General features: G+C 41.0%; 1 protein-coding gene across 4 annotated transcripts in view; it reads right to left on the bottom strand.

The window, feature by feature from the left end:
• LOC135098267 (CHRNA7-FAM7A fusion protein-like) overlaps positions 1 to 26,122 on the bottom strand; it is a 52,721-nt gene extending 26,599 nt beyond the window's left edge. Inside the window, exons 1-3 of one of the 4 annotated variants that reach the window (XM_064000531.1) lie at positions 25,842 to 26,113; positions 13,148 to 13,328; positions 7,131 to 7,347 (exon numbers count right to left, since the gene is read on the bottom strand). Coding sequence is in view for 2 of the 4 variants with exons in the window: in XM_064000537.1 (XP_063856607.1) it covers positions 7,131 to 7,329 (199 nt within the window). In the remaining 2 variants the exon portion in view is untranslated. Of the gene's footprint in view, positions 1 to 7,130; positions 7,348 to 13,147; positions 13,329 to 25,841 lie in introns of all 4 variants that reach the window. The other 3 variants (XM_064000537.1, XM_064000532.1, XM_064000538.1) reach the window with 3 other exon arrangements.
• Between the last annotated feature and the right edge of the window lie 701 nt (positions 26,123 to 26,823).

Raw genomic sequence — 26,823 nt, 5'->3', positions numbered from 1 at the left:
GAAACCACAGCAATCCTCCTTCATGAACATAATAACATAGGGATTAGTAATAAAGATAGGAAGTAGACAAGAAAATTAAAGAAATGAAAGACATAAAATAAAAAAAAAACAATCAGAAATACAAAATAATAACAAAAAAAAATCAACACAATAAAAGGAAAATTAGAAAAAAGAAGATAATTAAGAAAAAAAATTAGCACAAACTACAAACAAATAAATAAACCACACGGAAAAAAAAAAAAAAGCAATACAAGGAAATACGCAAGGAACGCAGAGGAAGAGTACAAGGGAAAGACTGCCAGCGAGGAACACTTTGTCCTTAAAGAGGCAATTTGTGGACACCGCAGGAACCACACCATCTCATGTACACGTCATGGAAGCCAGGCAGGAGGAGGAGGAGGAGGAGGAGGAGGAGGAGGAGGAGGAGGAGGAGGAGGAGGAGGAGGAGGAGAACACAAAAAGTAAAAATCTGAAGAACTGAAAAATTAACAGTTTCTAAAATCTCCCTCTCTCTCTCTCTCTCTCTCTCTCTCTCTCTCTCTCTCTCTCTCTCTCTCTCTTTCCTTATTGAATTATGTAGATGAAGGAGGAAGTAAGAGAGGGAGGGAGGGAGGGAGGAAGGGAGGGAGAAAAAGAGAGAAAGAAAGAGAGAGAGAGAGAGAGAGAGAGAGAGAGAGAGAGAGAGAGAGAGAGAGAGAGAGAGAGAGAGAGAGAGAGAGAGACAGAGGCACCAAACCCTTACACCCACCCAGCAACACACACACAAACACACACACACACCAAGATACACAAACAGAAGAAGCTATACAATGAATCAACCAATAAAACAGGTAAGGGAGGCACACCTGAGTCTGACTGGAGTAATTAATTAGGTAAAAGTGAAGAAGCGTGCAATAGGAAGAGACAAAATTAATGATATAGAGTCTACCTGTGGAAGTTGATAATTGAGATAGTGATGAAAGTGTGAGGATGAAAATGGTAAGCATGCAGTTAAAGATTAGAGGTTATATTGTGCATGGGAAATATATTAGCGAGTAAATTGTAAGTAAATTATAAGTAGAAGATTTGTAATGCAGAGAGAGAGAGAGAGAGAGAGAGAGAGAGAGAGAGAGAGAGAGAGAGAGAGAGAGAGAGAGAGAGAGAGAGAGAGAGAGAGGGGTAGTATTGAATGGAGAATTGATAGGCTGGTGTAGAAATGACTGTTCTTTCCTACTTTCTTCTTTCTCTTCTTATTTTCTCTTTCCGTGACCTTTTTTTCCTATCTCTCCTCTTCTTTCTCTCTCTTTCCCTCTTTATCCTCTTCTTTTTTCTTTTTTCTGTGACGTATTTTTTTGTATTTTTCCTCTTTTTTCTGTCTCTCCTCTTCTTTCTCTCCAATTCTCTCTTTATCCTCTTCTTTTTCTTTTTTCTGTGACGTATTTTTTTGTATTTTTCCTCTTTTCTCTATCTCTCCTCTTCTTTCTCTCTCTTTCCCTCTTTATCCTCTTCTTTTTCTTTTTTTCTGTGACGTATTTTTTTTTGTATTTTTCTTCTTCTTCCGTCTCTTCTATTCCTTTTCCATGACTTTTTTTCCAGCCTTTCCTCTTCTTTCCCTCTCTTTTTCTCTCTCTTCCCTCACTTTTTTTCTGTAAGTCTCCTCTTCTTTTCTTTTCTTTTTTCTGTGACGTATTTTTTTTGTATTTTTCCTCTTCTTCCGTCTCTTCTAGTCCTTTACCGTGACTTTTTTTCCAGCCTTTCCTCTTTTTTCCCTCTCTTTTCTCTCTCTTTCCTCATTTTTTTCTGTAAGTCTCCTCTTCTTTTCGTCTTTCCATGATTCTGGACTTTTCTCTCCCTCTCCTCCTCAATGCCTAACTTAATTTTCCTCATTATCGTATCTTGCGCGCCTCCTTCTGCTCCCTAGCCTCAGAATAAAAAAAAAGTTCTGACGAAGTACCACCTGCTGCCGTCAAAAAAGTATTTCTAAACTTTGTCTGGTTCATTTTCACCCCCCTGAGCTACTAACACATTGAATGGCTCCAATTTGTCCTCTTGATTGTTAATGACACACGTTTCTCTTCACTTGGGTTAACTTAGATAAATAATACACTGAGCCGAAATAGAACTGCAGGCCCCGGGAGGTTCCAAGCATTGTTTGCGTCTTTTGAAATTATTGTCTCAGATTGCTACATATTTCCATTCGTTCGTGGCAGTGACAAGTAGATCAAAGGGTCTAGTGTAAGCGCAGTGTGTGATTTCAAAGCGCGAAGTGACATCAACAGGAATGATCGAGTCTCAAATGTTTAGTGGCCCAGTCAGAATCGTAAAGGGAAGTGTGTGTTTCTGAACATGGGGTGCTGAGATCAATTTTAGGGGGTACTGAAAAATGCTGCGTATATTGTTGCGGTACAGTGTAAACGCTCCTTGCAAGGCACACCAAACTATCGGGAGTGTACTTTTATATATGATCAAGTTAACCTTATTTTGAACTGATAATACAACTGTAGTTAATATAACCAGATATTAGAATTAACGAGCGCGGGAGTGTCCAGAATAGATGCAAGGGGAGCTCAGGTCGCAAAAAAAGGTTAAGAAATGTTAGTCTATGAAGAGATGAAGTAGTAAGTGTCACATTGTCATTGGCAGTAAAGTGTTAACAAAGCTACAAGAAAAGAAAATCTGAACTTTGCCACACTGCAAATGAGAATAAAGAATACTTGTAGCCATCCTGTCCTCGCCTGATGTATGACACAAGCACAGGGAACGAGGGACAGAAACACCTAAACAGAGACCTTTGAACTTTGCCACACTACAAATGAGAATAAAACAGAGAACTTTGAACTTTACCACACTACAAATAAGAATAAAACAGAGAACTTTGAACTTTGCCACACTACAAATGAGAATAAAACAGAGAACTTTGAACTTTGCTACACTACAAATGAGATTAAAACAGAACTTTGAACTTTGCTACACTACAAATGAGAATAAAACAGGGAACTTTGAACTTTGCCACACTACGCACAGGGAACGAGGGACAGAAACAGCTAAACAGAGAAGAGGAATATAAATGTTAAAAGAAGAGGAAATAAAAAGAAAAAGGAGGAAAAATGAGGATAAAAGAAGGGAAAAAAACACTTGTAGCCATCCTGTCCTAGCCTGTTATATGACACAAGCACAGGGAACGAGGGACAGAAACACCTAAACAGAGAAGAGGAATATAAATGTTAAAAGAAGAGGAAATAAAAAGAAAAAGAAGGAAAAATGAGGATAAAAGAAGGGAAAAAAACAGTTGTTGGTACATAGGTAACAAAAGAAAGTTTATACAAAAGAGGATTATTAATTATGTTACTGGAAAAAGAAAAATAAAGGAAAAAGAAGCTTGAAAAGGAATAAACAAAGTAGATGCGTAAATAAAGAAAGGAAGTTATTACACAAAACAGAATTACAAATTATGTTGTTAGACAAGGAGAAAATAAACAAAAATAAATAAAAATGTAGAAAAATGAATTAGCATGAGAGAGAGAGAGAGAGAGAAAAAAAAAGGGTTGATGCATAGAAATAAGAAAGGAAAATTATAATGTAAAGAAGGATGATTGATTTTTGTTCCTGTCTACACTACAGAGTCAGGAATGATTGTTTTGTCCCCACCGAGAAGTTAATGTACACAGGAAGGACTGGTAAATATTAAAGGCAAACAGATAAACATGATGACTAGATAATAATGATGCAAAACTAAGAGATTACTTTTCAACAACAATCTGAGGAATTAATGTCCACAGGCAGAGGAGGTAAATGTCAAAGGTAAACAGATAAACACCAAAACAAAATAATAACAAAAAAAAATAAGATGATTAATATTTCAGAAAAGTTACAAAATGAAAACAGTTTATGAGCACTTTCTCGTCTAAACAATTAGTACACACAGGTACGGCACGATACAGCAAAGGTAAATATTTACACACAACAACTAAATAATAATAATGATAATAATAATAATAATAAAGGAAAACAAACACACAAGAAAATAAAAAAAAGAAAGGAAAAGAAAAAATAAATAAATAAAATAAAAATAAATAGAAAATCCAAAAATCTAAAGCAAAAGCGAACCAGAGAGAAACAAAATCGTACGAAAGACAAAATTATGAAAATAAGATGAAATTAAACCCTAAACTCGAAACACACACACACACACACACACACACACACACACACTGCCTAAATAATAAACCGTTTATTATTATTATTATTATTATTATTATTACACACACACACACACACAAATAAAATCAAATAAATAAATAAATAAATGAATAAAAAACACAAGCAGTTCATTGACCTCGCTCGCCTCTCGTGGCCTGGCCTGTCACCTTAATGAAAACACACCTGATAAAAAGAAGACAGGTATAAACGGAAACACACCTGAGAGTGACACCTGGGCATGTGTGTGTGTATCTGCGCGTCGGTCACTCTCTTGCCACTCACCGGTAACACGTCAAGATGAAATGCAGGTGAGGAAAAGAGCGATAAAAGAGGAAGGGCTTGTTCGCTAACCACTTCCATTAACGACGGGGAGGGAGGGAGGGAGGGGAGGAAGGGCAGGAAAGAGCAGGAGTAACATAAACGAACATACAAAAACAGTGATGACTCGTACGATAAAGTCAACACTGTAAGTAAGTAAGAGACGCAGGAGAGTAAAGAAAGAATGAAAGAAAATAGAGATAGGAGTATTAATTAACAAATACAAGGATATAATGGTCTATAGGAAGGATATCTGCTGAAACTACGTAACACTTCTATAAATATGCAAGCGAAAGAATAGGATAGAATAATGGCAAGGCTTCTCCCCTCCATCCTTCTCCTCTGATATTGCACCTGAAAGAATAAGACAGAATAATGGCAAGGCTTCTCCCCTCCATCCTTCTCCTCTGATATTGCACCTGAAAGAATAAGACAGAATAATGGCAAGGCTTCTCCCCTCCATCCTCCTCCTCTGATATTGCACCTGAAAGAATAAGACAGAATAATGGCAAGGCTTCTCCCCTCCATCCTCCTCCTCTGATATTGCACCTGAAAGAATATGATTTGGAGGAGGATATTGTATACCTCGTATTAAAGGAAGCCATGGAAATATCAGAAAGAAATTATAATAAAGAGAGATATTGGTTTGTATTTTTAGATGTTTGAGTGTTTTACATTGACTAATATTAACAGTTTTCAGTTTGTTTTATTATTTATTTTTATTTATTTATTTATTTATTTATTTATTTTATTTATTTATTTTTATTTGTGTGTGTGTGACAGGTTAACGAGAATTGAGCATCACCAATATGTAACACCCATGAGGTCACGAATCGTCTCTGTGTGCGGCTTTTCAGAGTATTCCTGAAGAGAGAGCCAAGCCTTTAAGAACATGTGCAGTGTGTCACAATAGCAACAGTCTGACATATTGTACATATTTCAACTACTTTCCTGTTATTTATTCTAGTATTTTGTAATAAGTATGATTGTTACCTTATCAATATTGCTTCATCATATTGTATAATTTTCTATTTAATATATTTACAAGAAATTAATTTCTATATATACTTTTTTTTTATATTTCTGTCCTCAATCCAACAGCTGACATGACTGTAACACATTTGTTTGGCCAGTAATAAATGTTTCAAATGTTTCAAATACAACCAGCAAAGAGCCAGCTGACCTACACGAGGCATTCCCTGTATGAAAGACACTTGTGTGCACCTGTCATTCCTGGCCATAACTCTGTCTCTTTTAAAATTCCCCATTGCCTCACCACCACCACCACCACCCTTATTAATGAGTCATTTAACCAGACATTTACCAACCTGTTCTATTTATTTATTTATTTTTATTTATTTATTTTATTTTATTTTATTTTTTTCTTTTTCTCTCTCTTTCCTTAAATCTATGTTCAGTGAGCTTGGGCCGCCTGTTGAGTACATAGGATGGCCAGTCCCTTTCTGCGCCGCCTTTATATTCCCAGTCTTAGCTGACAGTAGCCATATTAAGGCTGGGCGAACCTTGGAGTGGGCAGTGGCGACCCTGTCAGGATGCTAACTGTTCATCTATCATCATTAAGTGCAAGGGATATCAAGTTCCTTTAACTACAACTATCAACTTGAGTCTGCTTCATGTAAGAACCTCTACTTAACTTATTTCGTATCAAGACGGGGTGAACCAAAGAGCTCCCAACAGCGACTCTGCTAGGGTATTATTTTGCCTCTTATATAAGGTTTCCAGCTCCTTTAACTACAATTATCTTCAACTTTATTCTGCCTCATATGCCACAGCAACGCCGGGTGTCCTGGGAGCGAGCAAAAGCCACTCTGCCAGGACACTGATTGTCTACTGTTATCTAATAAACGCAAAAGGATGTCCAGCTTCTTTAACCACAAATAAATCTCATCAACTTTGGTCGCTTCACATGAGAACACAAAAGAAGAACAGATACCAGATTTACCGGTCTGTATCGAGAGTGTGTCCATCTATTTACTAATGGCAGTGAAGTACGTGTGGAAGAACAGGAGAGATACATAACAAGACTCTCTCCACGTCCACCTGTCCCTCCACCACCTCTACCTATCTTTTGTCCCCGTCTAGTCCTCAATAAAACGTGCATTTTTTTTACCCTAAGCCCTTTACCACAATAAACAAATGACACTCACCTATGCCACTGATGAGAACACAGGGCAAGGATTAAACACGAAGGACATGGGTCGCCACTAAAAAATTTCTTTCCTTTTTACCTTCAACTCTTCACCACTCTGAGCAAACATACTGAATACACAACACACTAACCTATACCGCTGATAAGCACACAAGGCAGGATGAGACTGAACATGTAGACTATAGATCACCGCTTCTATAAACATACCTTCTTTACCCTAAACTCTCCACCACACGGAGCAAAACAATCACCCTAAGGTCTCCACAATACAAAACAAGCAACACACAACACACTCACCCTTGCCATTGATAAGCAGGCAGGGCAGGATGAGACTGAACACGTAGACTATAGATCACCGCTTCTATAAACATACCTTCCCAACCCTAAACTCTCCACCACACGGAGCAAAACATTCACCCTAAGGTCTCCACAATACAAAACAAGCAACACACAACACACTCACCCTTGCCATTGATAAGCACGCAGGGCAGGATGAGACTGAACACGTAGAACATTGGTCGCCGCCTGAGCTTAATGGTGAAGGTTATGTCCGGGTAAGGCTCTGGGCAGCACGAGCAGTAAGTGACGTTCTTAGCTGCCGTGAACTCCACCAGGTCAAACTCTCCGTTGGACTGATAGTTGGACATGTCCCCTGTGTCCATTTACTTTATGAGGTCCAGCTGGGAAGAGGCAGTGAGAGGGAGAGAGTGAGCGGGTGGTGAGTGTGTGTGGGAGGGTACTGAGTGCTAGGATGGATGGATGGATGAGTGGAGGCAAGAGGTATTGAAGGAGAGGTGGACAGGAGAGAGGAGAAGGGATAAAAAAAAAAGATGGAATACGGAAGGATGGAAGGAGGAATAAAAAAAGAGGGTAAGAGAGTGAGTGGTGTCTGTGTGTGTGTGTGTGTGTGTGTGTGTGTGCTGAGCATGTGGGAGTGTGCGTGGGAGAATGCATAGAGGTAAGAGAGATTGAAGGAGAGTTGGAGAAGAGAGAGACATGATGAGGAAAAAGATGTGAAAGGCAAGGAGAGAGAGAGAGAGAGAGAGAGAGAGAGAGAGAGAGAGAGAGAGAGAGAGAGAGAGAGAGAGAGAGAGAGAGAGAGAGAGAGAGAGAGAGAGAGAGAGACAGGGGTGAAGGCAGGTGGAGAAAACAAATAAAACTCCACAAATTAACGAAGGTCAGGCGGCCACGACAAGGTTACAGGTGAGTGTTGGGACTCGAACCCCGGCACACAGGTGGGGCGGCAAGGTGTTCACCAGTGAGCCACCTTGGGGAAGATGTAGAGAGGAAACAGGAGGGAAAACGACAGAAGTAGAGGGATTTAGAAGAGGAAAGAAAAGGAAAAGAGAAGAAAGAAGGAAAAAAAAGAAAGAAAGAAAAGGGGGAAAGGAAAGAGGAAAAGGAAAAAAAAGAGAAAAGGGAACATTTAGAAGAGAAAAGATAGAGGAAAGGGGAGAAAAGAGCGAAAAAAAGAGACAGTAGTTATATAAAGTTCTTCTGCTGTAGTAGTAGTAGTAGTAGTAGTAGTAGTAGTAGTAGTAGTAGTAGTAATAGTAGTAGTAGTAGTAGTAGTAGTAGTAGTAGTAGTAGTAGTAGTAGTACCACCATGTAACAGAATATATATACACACATTATGTCCGCCGCTGTTCAGCGCGCCGGCAGAACATGAAAGCAAGTAATCCACCAATCACAGCGAGGCATTCACACACTCCTCGAATCACAGAAAAGCAAGCCTGACGGAAAGGGCATCTACCTCCAAGCTGACGAGAGCCAGCGAAAGTCCTTCAATTTTATTTTAAGTATTGCTTCAAGTACTTCCTGCAATCCTTGCAACACTAGAGAGAACCTCAATCCTCCCTCCCAGGGATAAGAACACTAAGCATTCACACGCTTCAAGAGTACAAGACGCAGCGCACGACCGTCACACAACACTGTGAAATGCGCCTTACACGCGGAAAGATGCACGCAAGCAAGAAAGTGAGCCAGGGGGCGAACCCAACCATGGCCACAGCAAAACAGAAGAAGAAACAGCCAGCGGGCTGCTTTGCTTTCCTTCGCGCCTTCTGCAAGCTGTTTAAGCGCAAGAAGAAACGAGCCGTGGTGAACGGCGAGGGACACGCTCAGCCTAAGGACAAAGAGGAGCCCTGCTCACTGCCCCCACCACCGCAGGAGGGGCCTGCGTCACCAAAACCCGACAGTGACTTGGCGCCGCCGTCAGGTGAATGCCAGACAAGAGCTGATGCTGAGAACACGCGCGCCAGCACACAGCAGAGTCCCGCAGACCACAGCGGATCGGGCCACGCAGACGTAGAAGCGAGATATGAAGAGGAGGAGGAGGAGGAGGAGAGCCCAGTGCGGCGTTACTTCAGGGAGAAGGGCATCCCTCTGCTGGAGGGGGAGCAGATCAGCCAGCTGACCAATTACTACCAGGAGAGTATTGGTTGCGGCAGCTGCGGCTGGTGCTGCAGGACTCGCGTGCCCGGCACCGGCCAGGAAGTGGTCGTGAAGACCTTTCGCCAGGACGCGCTGGAGGACCTCTTCACCGAGGCGTCGGTGATCCAGTCCCTGCAGGTCACGGGCGTGCAGCGTCTGGTGGGCGTGTGCGTCGAGACTTGCCAAATGGTCACGTGCTTTGCGGGCCAAATCGCCAAAGATTTCCTGCTCAGCCCCGTGACTCAGTTCAAAGACGCCGTGAGTGTGTGCCTGCAGGTCGCGCGCACACTCAGGAAGATTCACCTGCGAGGTGTGGCACACAACGACATCAAAGGAAACAATGTGTGCGTCAAAGTTTCCGATCAAGGCCCAATAGCAACCATCATTGATTTCGGCCTCGCCAGGACCATCGGCACTCGCAGCGTGTACCCCCCCCGCCCCCGCCTGCAGGTATCCGTGGGCGGCGCCGGAGCTCCTGCAGGAGGACGCCCTTCCGTGCTTCGAGGAATCCGACGTTTATTCGCTGGCATACCTCATCATGCACACGGTGGAGTTGCGCTGCTGCAGCCAGCGCTGCCCTGCCCTGCACGTCCTCTGCCAGCTGCTGCGGGACGCCCTGGAGCCAGAGCCCAGCGCGCGCCCCACCCTCCCCGCTCTCATCCGTGCCCTGGAGGAGCTGCACCGCCACGTCCTCGCCCCCGCTCCTCCGCCAGCGAGGAGCCCGACGGCGCCCACGCATCCAACAGCATGGGACGCCCGCTCGCCGCGAGAGACGTCCACGGGGGAAGACGTGGCCGCCACAGGGAAGATGGAAGCTCTGAGGAGCAATGAACGTGGTGGCACAGCCGCGCCCCGGCACTGGGTGGCGCTGATGGTCTTTTATTTGTTTGGTGTCCTTTTCTTTAAGTTGGTGTTTAGACGCGCCGCGGAGTGAGGAGGAGGCGAGTCAGGCATGTCTTGCCTCGAGGACGGAGACTGCTTGGTATGAAGAGCTGCAGTGCTTGGTGTGGTGCCATTGCTACTGTGTAAGCTACCTACAGTGTAAGTTGTATCAGTGTGTAAGTTACTAGTGTAAGTTTCATTAGAGTGTAAGGTAGCAAGATTGTAAGCTGTACTGGTGTGTTAGTCATTAGAGTGTAAGTTCCAGTGGTGTGCGAGGTGCCTACATTGTAAGTGGTATTAGTATATAAGTTAGATTGTAAGTTGTATTAGTATATAAGTGACTAGACTGTAAGTTACCTAAGTCATAAGTTGTATTGGTGTACAAGTTACAAGACCTTAAGTTGTATTAGTGCTACAGTGTTCACGGAGGGATGGATAACTGATGGATGAGTGGATAGGTGGATGAGTACATGGATGGATGGAAGAGTGGATGGTGGGTGGATGGATGGACGGATAAGTAGATGCAATGATGGATGGGTGAATAAGTGGATAGGTGGCTGGATGGAAGAATGGATGAATGAGTGGATAGATGAATGAGTGGATAGATGAGTGGATAGATGGATGAGTGGATAAGTTGATAGATGCGTGGATGGATGGATAGATGGATGGATGGATGGATGAATAGGTGGATGGGTGGATGAATGTGTGGATGTGTGGATGGATGTGTGGATGGATGGATGGATGGATGCATGGATGAATGAGTGGATGGATGGATGGATGGATGGATGGCTAAGTGGATGGATGGATGAATGGATGAATATATGGATGGATGGATGAGAGGATGGATGGATGGATTAATGAGTGAATGGATGGATGAGTGGATGGATGGATGAGTGGATGGATGGATGGATGGATAAGTGAGTGAATGAATGGATAGAAGGATGGGTGAGTGAGTGGATAAATGGATGGATGGATGAGTGGATGGATGGATAAGTGCATGGATGGATGAGTGGTTGGATGGATGAGTGGATGGATGGATGGATGGATGAATGGATGGATGAATGAATGGATGAGAGGATGGATGGATGAGTGGATGGATGGATGGATGTGTGGATGGATGGTCTGGACAGCAAACATTGTTGCCAAAATGTTATCTAAATGTTTGCCAAATGTGTGCCAGCTGTATAAGTTAGTGGATGTATAAGTTACGATCTTAAGTTAGCAAGATCGCAGGTTGTATTAGCATGTAATAAGTTACCTAGGTGTATTTGTTGATAAGTTACTCGATCATAAGTCACATTAGTGTGTAACATTGTAAGATGTATTAGTTGATAAGTTACTCGATCATAAGTCACATTAGTGTGTAACATTGTAAGATGTATTAGTTGATAAGTTACTCGATAATAAGTCACATTAGTGTGTAACATTGTAAGATCTATATTTACTTGCAGTACATGTCAAGTACAATTTTCAAATAATGAGAATACTTCTTTGAAAATAGATATATAGATAAATGAAAAGTAAAAATATTTAAAAATACATTTATAGAAAAATAATAGCTTTATAAATTGAAAGCTGTATTTTCTCTACCAAGCAATGTATATTTTCGTATTCTCTTGAAAGTAATAAACAAACAAAAGGAAGAGATCTGGGTTTGATTTGAAGCAGAGTGGCGTCTCATCAAGTTGGAATCCGGATGTAAAAGAAAAAAATACATGAACAAAACAGTAAATAGCAAGGAATGACAGAGTTGTGTTGTGGCAAGGCGATGTGTGCACTGCACGGCCTCACTGCGCCTTGCTCCGCCCTGTTCCTGTTTATATCACACACACACACACACACACACACACACACACATACACACACACACACACATACATAGAGAACCCACACAGCGCCTCAAGACTCAATTCGTCTCCTTCTCTCTTCGACACAACCTTCCACACAAACATTCGCTTCCTTCTCGTCACACTTATCCATCCCTTCCTCTATACTGAGCATACTGGATGATTTTTAGCGAGAATTCCTAAAATAAGAGCATAAGAAGTTAAGGGAAGCTGCAAGAAGCCACAAATCATTCATAAATCATCATCCATAAATGTATCTAATCTTCTTTTAAAGTTTTCTAACATGTCAACACTAACGACCTGATTACTGAGTCTATTCCATGCATCTACCACTCTATTTGAGAACGAATTCCTTCCTTTTTTTCTTTTTTAAATGTAATTCTTTCAAGCTTGGAGCTGTTATTTCTCCTTTACTGATTACTCACCCAGAGAATTTTGCTTACGCCTCATCTGAAAATCTCACCTCTTGCTAAAACGGTTTCCATGAAGTTATGTGTTGTGTTTCGTCTCAGCATAGAAGCAACAGGCAACTACAGGTGCCGATAATATTGATATAACATTAGCGTCTTCATCAGAGGGCTGGCTTAGGTTACGCTACGTTACGTGTATACTATTTCAGTTCTTTAATCTCACTGCTGATTCCGTCATTGCGTAGGTAGCAATGTCTGTCTGTGTGTGTGTGTGTGTGTGTGTGTGTGTGTGTGTGTGTGTGTGTGTGTGTGTGTGATGAGCTGCCTATCCCCTTTGCAGTAGATGTAGTAAGTGGAGAGAGGGAAGAAAAATGTAAATTAAAAGATATGAGACACTGAGAAAACATGGGCGAAGGAGGGAGAGGAGAAAGAAGAAGAAAGAAATAAAGAAAAGTGGAGAAAGGAGAGAGGAAATACTCAAGGAAGGGTAAATAGAAAAGATTTTTTACCTTGAAAGAAAAATGGAAGAGAAAAATAAGAACAAAAGAGAAAGAAAGAAAAGACGAAAATGTAAAGAAAGGATGAAAGAGGAACAGAGGAAGATAGTGAAAGAAAAGTAGAAAAAGGAGTAAATCTATAAATAATTCTCAGTTTTCTCTCTCACTCACTCTTCTCTTTCTTTCTCTTCTTCTCCATCTCCCTCTCCCACTCACCCTCTCTCTTCCTCATCATCACTCCAACACCACCACATCATCTTGCAGAACTCCACTCCCTCTCCTTTTTCCTCTCTCCCACTGCCACTCTCCCCCCCCCCCCCCCCTCTCTCTCTCTCTCTCTCTCTCTCTCTCTCTCTCTCTCTCTCTCTCTCTCTCTCTCTCTCTCTCTCACACACACACACACACACACACCTGGTAGCCGTCGTAGGTCCAGGACGCCCACATCTTGCAGGACTGGACATCAAAGGGGAAAAACTCCACGTTCATGTCACAGGAGGACTTGTAGATGCCGTGAGACAGCCACGTCACCTCCCCGCTCGAGGTGACGATCACGTTAGTGTTGATGGTGGCGGCAGAGTGCTGGGCGTCCGTGCTGAGGGAGAAGACCAGCACGGGATGATGAGGTGGTGGTGGTGGTGGTGGTGGTGGTGGTTTTAGTGTTGTTGCTGATGTTGTTGTTATGACTTTTACTACTTCTACAATTACCGGTATACGAGTATGCTGCTTTTACTACCACCACTACTACTGCTACTACTACTACTACTACTACTACTACTACTACTACTAATAATAATAATAATAATAATAATAATAATAATAATAAGCTAATAATAATGATAATAATAATAATAATAATAATAATAATAATAATAATACCACTACCACTGTGTGTGTGTGTGTGTGTGTTCCTTCCAGAGAAGAACAAAATAATTTCCACAACTGAACTATTTTCCTTGCGTTGAGTTAGTGGTATTCCTGGAATGGCTCCATGCGGCGTGCCGGGGTTCACCTTACAGTGCAGCTCAGCGTCCCCTTGTGTGGTGGAAGAGGTCAGTGCCTTCCAGGAAACAACTATTTAATGAACCTAGTTAGTAATTCAACAGATGGACAGGAACGTACGTGAGAAAGAAACGAAAAATATTGGACAAATAAATAAATAAATAAATAGATGAATAAATAAATAAATAAAGTAATTAAACAAACAAATAAATAGTTCAATAAATCAAACAGATAGTAAATAAATAAATAAGTAAGTGAATGAAGATAAGTTTAACCAGTTTTCACCGTTCACTAAAAGGAAACCCTCTCCCCCCCAAAAAAAAGGACCACCATTGCCTAGACAAAAAGTGAAGGCGTGGCTACTGACGAATAACAAAACACTTAAGAGAATTATAGATTTCAATCAGGAATATTTCAAATTTCAGCAGATTAAAAAGCAACAATATCAATAACAACCAATAACAATAACTCTCTCTCTCTCTCTCTCTCTCTCTCTCTCTCTCTCTCCAGCCTTCACAAGGAGCAGACGTGTGTTGTGGTGGTCCTGAACATTTACTCTCCAATCTCTACTGGACATATTCCGGCTCTAGCCCTGTCAAAATGGATACCTCGAGCTTGAAGACTCTTTTGGCTACACAAGATCAAGCCTATCGTAATGCTTTAGAAACTTTCTTGAAAAATGTGAAAGACGATATGAGGGCAATGCAAACTAGCATTAATGACCTTACTACTAGCCTGGAATTTACTCAACGAGAAGTAGAGGATTTGAAGCAGGAAGTGAAACAACGTAAGGAAGAAAATAGAACCCGCCGTTAATGGAAAAAATTGACAAGAGTTTTTTTTTTTTTTTATGTAGGAAGGATACTGGCCAAGGGCAACAAAAATCTAATAAAAAAAAAATGCCCACTGAAATGCCAGTCCCTTAAAAGGGTCAAAGCAGTGGTCAAAAATTGGTGGATAAGTGTCTTGAAACCTCCCTCTTGAAGGAATTCAAGTCATAGGAAGGTGGAAATACAGAAGCAGGCAAGGAGTTCCAGAGTTTACCAGAGAAAGGGATGAATGATTGAGAATACTGGTTAACTCTTGCGTTAGAGAGGTGGACAGAATAGGAGTGAGAGAAAGAAGAAAGTCTTGTGCAGCGAGGCCGCGGGAGGAGGGGAGGCATGCAGTTAGCAAGATCAGAAGAGCAGTTGGCATGAAAATAGCGGTAGAAGACAGCTAGATATGCAACATTGCGGCGGTGAGAGAGGGGCTGAAGACAGTCAGTTAGAGGAGAGGAGTTGATGAGACGAAAAGCTTTTGATTCCACCCTGTCTAGAACAGCAGTATGAGTGGAACCCCCCCCAGACATGTGAAGCATACTCCATACATGGACGGATAAGGCCCTTGTACAGAGTTAGCAGCTGGGGGGGTGAGAAAAACTGGCGGAGACGTCTCAGAACACCTAACTTCATAGAAGCTGTTTTAGCTAGAGATGAGATGTGAAGTTTCCAGTTCAGATTATAAGTAAAGGACAGACCGAGGATGTTCAGTGTAGAAGAGGGGGACAGTTGAGTGTCATTGAAGAAGAGGGGATAGTTGTCTGGAAGATTGTGTCGAGTTGATAGATGGAGGAATTGAGTTTTTGAGGCATTGAACAATACCAAGTTTGCTCTGCCCCAATCAGAAATTTTAGAAAGATCAGAAGTCAGGCGTTCTGTGGCTTCCCTGCGTGATATGTTTACCTCCTGAAGGGTTGGACGTCTATGAAAAGACGTGGAAAAGTGCAGGGTGGTATCATCAGCATAGGAGTGGATAGGACAAGAAGTTTGGTTTAGAAGATCATTAATGAATAATAAGAAGAGAGTGGGTGACAGGACAGAACCCTGAGGAACACCACTGTTAATAGAAGAGTGAAGAAAGATGTAAGGAATTAGAAGACAGAGCGAATTATCAGGAGGATTATAACCGGCGAAACAACCTGCAAATTGTTGGTGTTGAAGAGCCGCCAGAGGGAGAAACATGGGAACAGACAGCTGTTAAGGTCTCGGAACTCCTAACCAATAAGTTTGAGCAACCAAACATCGAGCTAGAGCGTGCACACTGTGTAGGACAACGTGACGCCCATCGGCACCGCACCATTGTCGCCCGCTTTACAAGGTATGGAGACCGAGAGGCTGTCATGAGGAACGTAACAAAGCTAAAAGGAACAAGAATTTATATCAACGAAGATCTGTCCTGCATCCCAGAACATACGAAAAGCTCAAATACCAGCCATGAAACAAGCTAAAAGTGAGGGAAAAGTGGCGTACTTCCGCCACGCTAAACTGATTATTAAGGAACGACCGAACAGTGGCGGTTCATCGAGGAGGGTCGTTACTACAAGTGCCTCGACTCATGGATCGTCTGACCGGCCTGATGACGTGTCGAGTGGCGGCAGCGCAGTGGGCAGCGACGGCAGTGTGGTGGTTGTTAAAGGCCGGGACACACTTCCCGATGAGGATAGTACTGTCACCGCCGCCACGATGCCTCCTGCTGCTGACGGCTCATCTGCCGTGACTACTGGTGGTGTGACCAGCGCTGCTGACAGGAAGAAGGACGCCGCGACGACCAGGGACAACAGGACAGCTAGTAGGACAGAGGCTCAACGGACAACGAGATCCTCCCGTGGAGGAAGATAAGGTGTTCAGATTGGTAATGTTATATTGACTACTCCATACCTAACTTATGGCTACCATTCCTATTTTTCCGTTTCATAGTTTAAACAACAGTGATCTGATTAATATTTTAAATGAAGATTCCTCTCATAACTTTCCCTTAAGTGTTATCGAAACAATGACATACGACCCTGTCAAAGATAATGATGCTCATACAATAGATGATTCACTCTTAAATAATATCCTTAACGAACCTAAGTGTAGTTATTATTTTAGCGATACAGAACACTCTATACCCTCTAACTTACTAGAACTTCCTTAAATATCCTGTTACACAATATTAGTAGTGTACCATTACATCTTGACATTTTACTTGATCAATGTCTACCTTCATTTCATATGAAATTTCATATTATAGGTTTGTGTGAGACGCGCCTTAGTGATGAAATCTGTTTTCATTATAAAATAAGGAATTACAATGGATATTTTAAAAACAAGAACACCAGTGGTGGTGGTTTAGCTCTGTACCTGCACAAGTTATACGAAGGCTCTCTCATGCAGAACTATACTTTGCAATTGCCATACTTAGAATCTTTGTTTCTTGGTGTAACACAACCATATAAGTTTGCAGTAGGTTTACTTTACAGACCACCAAATTCAAGTATTAGTGACTTTTTGTCATCATTAGAGCTCTTGATTGGTCTTATAAGTAGGGCACAATTACCATGTTATATTTTAGGCGATTTTAATATAAATTTACTGGCTAAGCATGACTGTGTACAAAGCTTATCCGATTTATTTTACTCATACTCATATTTTCCAGTGATAACTAAAGCAACAAGAGTTACTAAGTCGTCAGCCACATTAATAGATCATATATGGACGAATGATGTAAATTATAATTTTATTGGAATAATTTATTCATCAATCAGTGATCATTTCCCAGTGTTTAGCTCGTTTTCTGCACCGTCATTTCACAAGTATTCGGATAAAATCATAACTAAAAGGATGATAAATGACAATTATATAAATGATTTTACAGCTGAGTTACAAGAATATAACTGGGTAGCAGCCATGACTAGCCCTTGCGTAAGTGACTGTTTAGACGCATACATAACTAAATTTTCAAGCATCTATAACAAACATTTTTCAATTAAAACTTTCATAATCAAAGATAAGTATAGTAATAAGCCTTACATAACTCAAGGCCTACGGAAATCTATAAAACAAAAACAGACTACAGAAACTTTACGCAAAATGGCCGTTAACTTACAGTGCAATATTCAAAAAATATAGAAATACATTAACCTCTTGAATCAGGAGTGCCAAAGATAATTATTATAAGTCTAAATTTAAAGAAAACGCAGGAAATACTAAGAAAACCTGGGAGATGATTAATGGTATTATGGGTAAGAGTCTTCGGGAAAACTAAGTCTATAACATTTCATGGCAAAACTATTTCCCAGAGTAATGAGGTGGCTGAAGCTTTTAATGATTACTTCAGTAGCGTTGCAAACAGCCTTGTTACAAACATTCCTCCACCACCAGTGCCATTCACTCGCTACTTACCGGAACCGACTCTATTTTCATTTTTTATTGAGCCAACCGTTCAAAAAGAAATTGAAAATATAATAAAACACTTGAAAATAGCTTCTCCCGGCCATGATGATATAGACATCAAAGTAATAAAAAAGTGCAGTAATATAATATTCCCATTTTTAACTTGCATAATTAATAAGTCTTTTCAAAAGGCACTTTTCCTAAACATCTCCAGATGACCAAAATTGTTCCACTGTTTAAAAAAGGTGATAAACTACTTCATAGAAATTATAGACCCATAGCTATCTTAACAACTTTTAGCAAAATATTTGAAAAGGTAATGGCCTCAAGACTCATGGACTATCTCACTCAAAATTCAATATTAACAGACCAACAGTTTGGATTTAGACCTCAATATAGTATAGAATTGGCCTTGCAACAGTTATGTCAATATACTTATGATGCAATGGACGAAAAGTCTTACAGTATTACAGTATTTTGTGATTTAACCAAAGCTTTTGATACCATATCTCATCCAATACTGCTAGAAAAACTTAAAAACTATGGAATTAGAGGCACAGCTAATTATTGGTTTAATAGTTACCTTAGTCACAGACAACAGTTCACTATATATAATAATCAGGCATCTTCTCATAAAGCAATTACATCTGGTGTTCCTCAAGGCTCAATATTAGTACCCTTATTATTTTTGGTATACATTAATGATTTACCACTCTGTAGTGAAGTACTACAATTATTACTTTTCGCTGACGACACATCAGTACTACTCAAAAATAAAAATATTAAGGATTTGGAGAAAATTACAAATGAAGAGATGGTCAAGGTTGCAAACTGGCTAAAAAGTAATAAGCTCACACAAAATATTAAAAAGACCAGTTGTATGATGAATCGACCACTGATGTCTCAGCCACCCTTGTTAACTATCAAAATTGACAATATTCCTATAAGCCAGCTCAGCGAAGTGAAATTCCTTGGAATTACTATTGATAATACCCTCAAATGGAACTCTCATATTGATACTTTGAAAACCAAACTTAGTAAAATAACAGGTCTATTGTATAGAATAAGAAATCAGCTGCCCTTTCAATGTATAGAATTGATTTACATATCAACGGTACATCCACATTTGTTGTATTGTTGTGCTGTGTGGGGTGGAGCATTTAAAACTTTAAGTAACAGTCTCTTTCTCACACAGAACAAAATGGTTCGTATTATGTTCTACCGTCACCGTTATGATCACACTTCTCTCTTCACTGAACACAAAATACTTAAGCTCCATGACATCATAACATTACAGCCCATTTCATTTGTACATGCATCGCTAAATTCCTTCCCTGTACACTGTGGCTTCCAGCCAATAGCAAGAAACAGACAAAACCTCCGTATTCCGCTGTGCCGCACCGACCATGCACAGCAGAGTGTCCTGGTGCGGGGCAGCAGGCTCTGGAACACACTGCCACAAGATATTAAAGGCATCACCCAACAGGACACTTTTAACAAAAAACTGAAAACAACACTTCTTCATAACACCCACCAATGACAATAACTATAACTTGTGTCTAGTCATTTCAGTGCACTACACTTATTCATTTGTTATTACCCTATATATTAATGTATGTTGTTAGTATTATTGTTAATACTATTATTGTTATTAATATTACTTTTATGGTATTATTATTATTATTATTATTATTATTATTATTATTATTATTATTATTATCATTATTATTATTATTTATATTAATATTATTATATTATTATTATCATTATTATTAATATCATTATTATTATTATAATAATTATTTTCTACAATATATATTATTTTAATAGACAATGACCCACATCACATGTACTTGCTCAATTTACAAATAGTAGATGGTCCGTAGTAAAGCTTCGGCTTATCGAACCATAGGCTATAAAATTGTACATATTTGTATATACTCGTAAATGTTTTTCTAAGGGGCCAATAAAATATCTTGTATCTTATATCTCTCTCTGTCTCTGTCTCTCTCTCTGTGTGTGTGTGTGTGTGTGTGTGTGTGTGTGTGTGTGTCTCTCTCTCTCTCTCTCTCTCTCTCTCTCTCTCTCTCTCTCTCTCTCTCTATGTGTGTGTGTGTGTGTGTGTGTGTGTGTGTGTGTGTGTGTGTGTGTGCGTGCGTGCGTGTGCGTGCGCGCGCAGACACCCTGTCTTCTAGACAGGGTTTAATCAAAAGCTTTTAGTCTCATCAACACCTCTCCTCTAACTGACTGTCTTCAGCCTCTCTCTCACCGCCGCAATGTTGCATATCTAGCTGTCTTCTACCACTATTTTCATGCTAACTGCTCTTCTGATCTTGCTAACTCCATGCCTCCCCTCTTCCCGCGGCCTCGCTGCACAAGACTTTCTTCTTTCTCTCAACCCTATTCTGTCCACCTCTCTAATACAAGAGTTAACTAGTATTCTCAATCATTCATCCCTTTCTCTGGTAAACTCTAAAATTCCCTGCCTGCTTCTGTATTTCCACCTTCCTATGACTTGAATTCCTTCAAAAGGGAGGTTTCAAGACACTTATCCTTCAATTTTTGACTACTGCTTTGGACCCTCTAATGGGACTGGCATCTCAGTGGGCTTTTTTATTTTTTTATTGGATTTTTGTTGCCCTTGTCCAGTGTCTCTCCTACATAAAAAAAAAAAAATATCGAGTGATAACAAAAGTCAACTTAACTCGGACGAAAAAAAATGAAGTTCTTACACTGGACGCGACACTCCCAAGATTTGCACATCATTCAGGCTTTTCAATGTGGTGCTAGGGTGAAGCATACTGTGTTGTTTTTCTAAAGGGGCGTTCATAAGTGCCAATCAGCGTAATTCCGACCCTGCCGTAGAAAGCCAAGAAAGTCAGGTACTCTTGCAGTGATTAATAAGGAGTTTGATGTATATTATTCTGGTGTATATATATATATATATATATATATATATATATATATATATATATATATATATATATATATATATATATATATATATATATATATATATATATATATATATATATATATATATATATATATATATATATATATATATATAATATGATACAAGAGTAAAGAATTGTATATAAGTTTAGATTTCTGAGGTGCGTTCATGATTGTCAATGTATCCACCAATAAACATGGACAAAAAGTCGGATATTCTTACACTGGACGCTATCACACTGAAAGCTACGACTTATTCTATATTTTCAAGTGTTGTGAGGTACAATATACAATATTTGCTTGAATTTGTAAGGTGAACTTCATGAATGTCAAGATCCTTAAGTAGGAAAAGAAGGAAGTGGAATGGTCTTACACCGGGAGCTATCTAACCAAATGCTGCATCTTTTATTACGTTTTCAAGGGTAAAGCACACTGCACTGGCTTGGCCTTCTGAGGTGTGGCTCACGAATGTCGTTATACACACTCCTTAACTCAGCAAAAAGAAAGTTTAGTGTTGTTTACACACGTCGTTATCACAGTAAATGTTGCATCTTATCCTGGCATGTTTCGAGCGGTACAAAGGTAAAGCACACGATATTGCCTTGCCTTCCTGAGCTCCGGTTCATGAATGTCAATAAGCACACTTAAACAGGAAAGGAGAAAGTCTGATCGTATACTGGACTGTACATTATCGAATTGGGATTTTTTTTACCCATGTGGTGCAAGGGTAAACAATATCTGCCATCTGAGAAGTGGTTCATGAATTTCACTCGCCACATTCAGTTAGGGAAAAAAAAGGAATGTACGAGCTTCTTAAACTGGACTCAGCACTGTTCAGTTCAATCCTGTATGTTATTACGTTAACATAATTATACACGTGGCGCAAGGGCAAAGCAAACTATATCTGTTTTCACGAGTGTGGATAAAAAATATCAATAAATTACAAACCCCACGAATACCATGCAGTCTTCGCAGCTTCCAAGGCACAGGTAAGTCAAATCTGAAAGACAAATCAAATCAAATCCGAAAGACAAATGAAATACATCTGCTCGGTGCCTCAGTTTCATCACCAATACAAGGGTTGTGCTAAATCTCCCTATCATCTGATTTTTCGTCCAAATTTTCCTGTCTCCTACCAGATCTTTCGTCCAAAACTTGTTATCTGACGTGCAGTGATAAAAACATGAAAAGGGAGATATTGTCACTGGGATGTCCAACATTTGCTGCCTAACGTACTGAAATAGGAACGTGAATTATTATTGTAATATCCAAAAGTTTTCCCTCTGACATGCTGTGATGAAGAAAGTCATTAGAGATGTGTTATCATGATAGCCAGACTTCCCTACATGACGAAATTTGCTGCCCGACACCATGCGGTGGGAATAAATACGAGTACACTGAATATTACTGCGTTGTCCAAAACTTGCCATCTAACACGCTGTGATAGAGAGAAATATGAGAGGAAACTAAACATTATTGTGATATCCAGAGATGGTGGTCTCTGCAGCAGCAACGAAAAACAGCTTGGTGTAGTCTGTCCATAATTTGCCATCAAATGCTCTATAATAGAGAGAGGATCAAATATCAGTGATGTTCTCAAGAGATGGTCCTCTTCGACCATCGACAACAAACTCGGCCTAGTCTGAGCGAGTCATCAGAAAACACAGCAACAATGCGGTCCTCACAGCCTCCAAGAGTCACAGCCACATAGTTCTACCGTCTCATCACTATTCAGCAGCGGTAAGGCTTCCAATGACCTTTATTCATACGATTTGACGTCTTGTTCTGTGCTTGTACCTGCGATCTTGCCTTCACTGTTATAGGTGTGTGTACGTTGTTTGCTTTACTTGATGATTATTGTCATTATTATTATTATTTATTTGTTTATTTATTCATTATTATTATTATTATTTATTTGTTTATTTATCTATTTTTTTTTTTTTTTCCACGTATCAAGGAACCTGGACAACGGCACAGCCACCAGGGGGAAATGCCCGGTCAACTTTCCGTCTCCCTCTCCCTCCCAACTAAAAACCGTCAATTTAGTTACTGAATTGACTTGATACTTGTCTTGAAATCACTCAAGTCGTAACAAGGAGGAAAAAAACGAACAGATAAAGTTTATCTCAAAGGCCAATGGAATTTATGAACGGCTTAAACTAATTTGTATGTTAATGTTGAACAGCATACAAGTTCGACAGTGAATGGTGATGTAAATGAATACCCGTTGACAAAAAACAGCAATATATATATGGCACAGCAAGGGACACACAATGAGGGACAATACAACAAGTCGCCTCGTCACCCCGCCCTTGCCTGGTGTCCGCCTGCCCTGCCCTGCACCGCTGCCTCCAGGAAGGACGGGATGAGAAGTGAGCCAAGCTGGACAAAGTAAAGATATGTTAACAAGATAACAACATCAGATACAACGGAAAAATAAATCAGGCTTGCGTTTATGCATTACGGTGTGTGTGTGTGTGTGTGTGTGTGTGTGTGTGTGTGTGTGTGTGTGTGTGTGTGTGTGTGTGTGTGCCCGTGCGTGAGAGAGAGAGAGAGAGAGAGAGAGAGAGAGAGAGAGAGAGAGAGAGAGAGAGAGAGAGAGAGAGAGAGAGAGAGAGAGAGAGAGAGAGAGAAACAAATAGGCAGAGAGAAAAGCAGGCATACACGGAGAGAAACAGACACAGACACAAACAGACCAAAAAGTACAGACAGAAAGACACACAGACCAGAAAGACACACACACAAATACAGACAACCAGACACACAGAAAGAGAGGCAGAGTGCATTTTCACACTCGTACACAACCCTTCACCTTTATTATCCTGTACTACATCTTTTGCCTTTAGATCCGTGTCGCTTATCACAGATACCCTCGTTAGGGCCAGCAAATCTACATGAAGTTTATTCTTCCTTAACGTTCCTTCGTGTATTCCTACTTTTTTTTTTTTTCTTTACGAGAGACTGACGTGAATAAAGAAAAGAGAAACACTCACTCAGACTCACTAACTCACTCACTCACTCGCCAGTCCATCCATCCCTTCCCTCACTCACTTATTCATTCGCTCACTCATTCACCAATCCATCCATCCCTTCCCTCTCCGTTTACATAAAGAAGGCACAACCAACACGTGACTCTATCGCCAAGCTGAGCGCTATCGCCACCTCGCCTCTCACTCGCTCAATGACGGGACAATAAACGAGGGAAAAAGCGTAAAGTGACGGAAATTGCATAGGAAATTACACTCATAACTCAGGGTTCACGATACTCAGCCCCGCATCAGACACACAGATACTCAGACGCACGCAGAGATAGGGAGGGGATACCATGAATGTGAAAGGAAAGGATAAGCAGCTGCAGCTCGCTCGCTCGCTCGCTCACTCACTCACGCTCGCTCTCTCTCTCTCTCTCTCTCTCTCTCTCTCTCTCTCTCTCTCTCTCTGGGTAGAAAGAAGAACGTAAGCAGGATCGTGAACCAAAAGTGTACAGTGTTTTCTTTTTTTTCTATTATTATTCTTCTCGAAGCGTTTTCAATAAACGAATACTTTTACACACGTGTGAATGAGACGCTATTTTATTTTCTCTTAAACAAATTCCAGTTGTTTTACATGCTTTCCCCAGAGAGAGAGAGAGAGAGAGAGAGAGAGAGAGAGAGAGAGAGAGAGGAGGAGAGAGAGAGAGAGAGAGAGAGACTTATGGAGCTGGGTAGAACGAGAAAATATAGAAGATAATTCATCAATATAAGCGTAAGTTCAGAGAGTACTGCAGCTAGAGAGAGAGAGAGAGAGAGAGAGAGAGAGAGAGAGAGAGTACAGAACTACATTGTTACCAGATCGACGGAAGCAGACTAATGGACCATAAAACACATTGAAAGACCGAAAAGTAGCCTCATAAATTGTCACTCCCAGTCTCTCTCTCTCTCTCTCTCTCTCTCTCTCTCTCTCTCTTTCACGATTTTCTCATAAATACATCCGTGCGGTGAAAGACAAACACGCGAAGGAAAAGTGTCTCTGTGTCCCCGGAGTCGTGGTGGTGGAGGGCGAGGTTGTAAGGCGACACCTTAAGAATGCAGGAATCCACAAACCAGCAGTGTGATGAGGCGGCGGCGAGGCACCGCGTGGCATGGACGGCGGCAGTCGAGAGGGAGCACGGAGACGTACATCCCTGGCTGCCCTCGTCATTGTGATTTCCTAGTGGGACTGGTGCTGGTGGTGGTGGTGGTGGTAGTAGTAGTAGTAGTAGTAGTAGTAGTAGTAGCAGCAGCAGCAAGTAGTAGAAGCAAGTAGTACAAGTACCAAGTAGTAGTAGTAGTAGTAGTAGTAGTAGTAGCAAATAGTAGTAGTAGCATGAAGTATTAGTAGTAGCAGTAAATAATAGTAGTAGTAGCATCAAGTAGTAGTGTAGGATGACCAATGATAAACCGGGCAGGGCGTCTGAACTTGAATTCCCAAAGCGTTTCAAGCTGCAAGTGCCATTTGGAATAATTTCCCCAGCAAACCACCTGGTGCTGACATGTGCCTCGTATCGTGAGCAGCCGACAACGAAACACAACACAAAATATTTCAAGGAACACACTACAAGTGACAGACAGCTATCATGAATCACACAGAATGAAAACAACTGACCCTGAACTTCATCAAAGACATTCACAAAACATAAATCAACTTACGTGGTACCTCCCGTCACTGGACACCCACTATGCATCCTAAACCTTCCCAGCTTGGAAGGACACCACAGGAACCTGGCGCACCCCGCACAACCCCTGGTAATTCACAATGTGTCGGGTCGCCGGCATTGCACCACCTACTCCCTGCACCGTAGCAACGTCACCACATGAATCCTGCACAGCTATGCACCGTATGGAGGCAATCCACACATTTTCCCAGAACCATACCCACATCTAACAACACACATAATAATCACAGTCAAATAGAGACATTTATAGTGCTTAACATACCTTCAAAGGCCAACACAGGACCCAGGTGCACCCCACACAACCAACACCACCCTGGTGTCGACACAGTCCTGGCCACGTCACCACTGGCCACCCAGAACGCACTTGATAACACTTCACTTCCCTATATATTAATTCTCACCCAAGTAAAATACAAAAGGCACATAAAAATGAACATTCATAATATGATCTACAAATATACATACAAAAATGCATAAAACAAGAAAAACATGGCAATACACAGGACCGTCCCGAAACCCGGGCGAATACGAACAACCACGACTCCCGTCAGGTACTAGACATCGTGATTCATGACACAAGGATGAACATGTACCAGGAAAGGTGAAGACGAAAAGAGAACAGCATAAAACGTCTCTCCACCCATCCATCTCCTCTCCCCCCACCTTCTAGACTCCATTCACAGAGAGGGAGAGAGAGAGAGAGAAAGAGAGAGAGAGAGAGAGAGAGAGAATGTGCCGAGAGAGTGTTTGTGTAGTAGGAGTGAAATACTTTCCTTTTTTTTCCTGATATTCATGTTCACTTTCTGACAACAGACAATAGAAACAAGAATAGCAACACATACACACACACACACACACACACACACACAATACCAGCATGTACGTAAGAGGCAGTCAAACAAATTGGGACGCGGCGGTGTGGTGGTGTGGATTCGCTCCTGATAATACTCGCAAATTACCAAGAATCTAAATGACTAAGGTATGGTCTAAGAAGATCTAACGGTGCATGAAGATACCTAGATATCGTTGAGCCTGGGAAAAGTGCTTAAGGGTTTTTGGACTTAGATATAATTTAAGGCAAAACATTGAGGCCTTATACAGAACCCTCCTTCGACCGAGTGTCCATTTTCTGCGCATGCGCAGTAGCCCTGAACAAGGTAACCAGCACTTATAAAGAACACCCTTTATACCAAATGCACTACCAAACCACCGTTCAACCAGCACTTTGACCATCCTACAATTGA

Source organism: Scylla paramamosain, unplaced genomic scaffold, assembly GCF_035594125.1.
Source record: "Scylla paramamosain isolate STU-SP2022 unplaced genomic scaffold, ASM3559412v1 Contig53, whole genome shotgun sequence".
Lineage (NCBI taxonomy): Eukaryota > Metazoa > Arthropoda > Malacostraca > Decapoda > Portunidae > Scylla > Scylla paramamosain.
The sequence above is the reverse complement of the archived record's forward strand: the minus strand, read 5'-3'. Positions and strand labels throughout refer to the sequence as shown.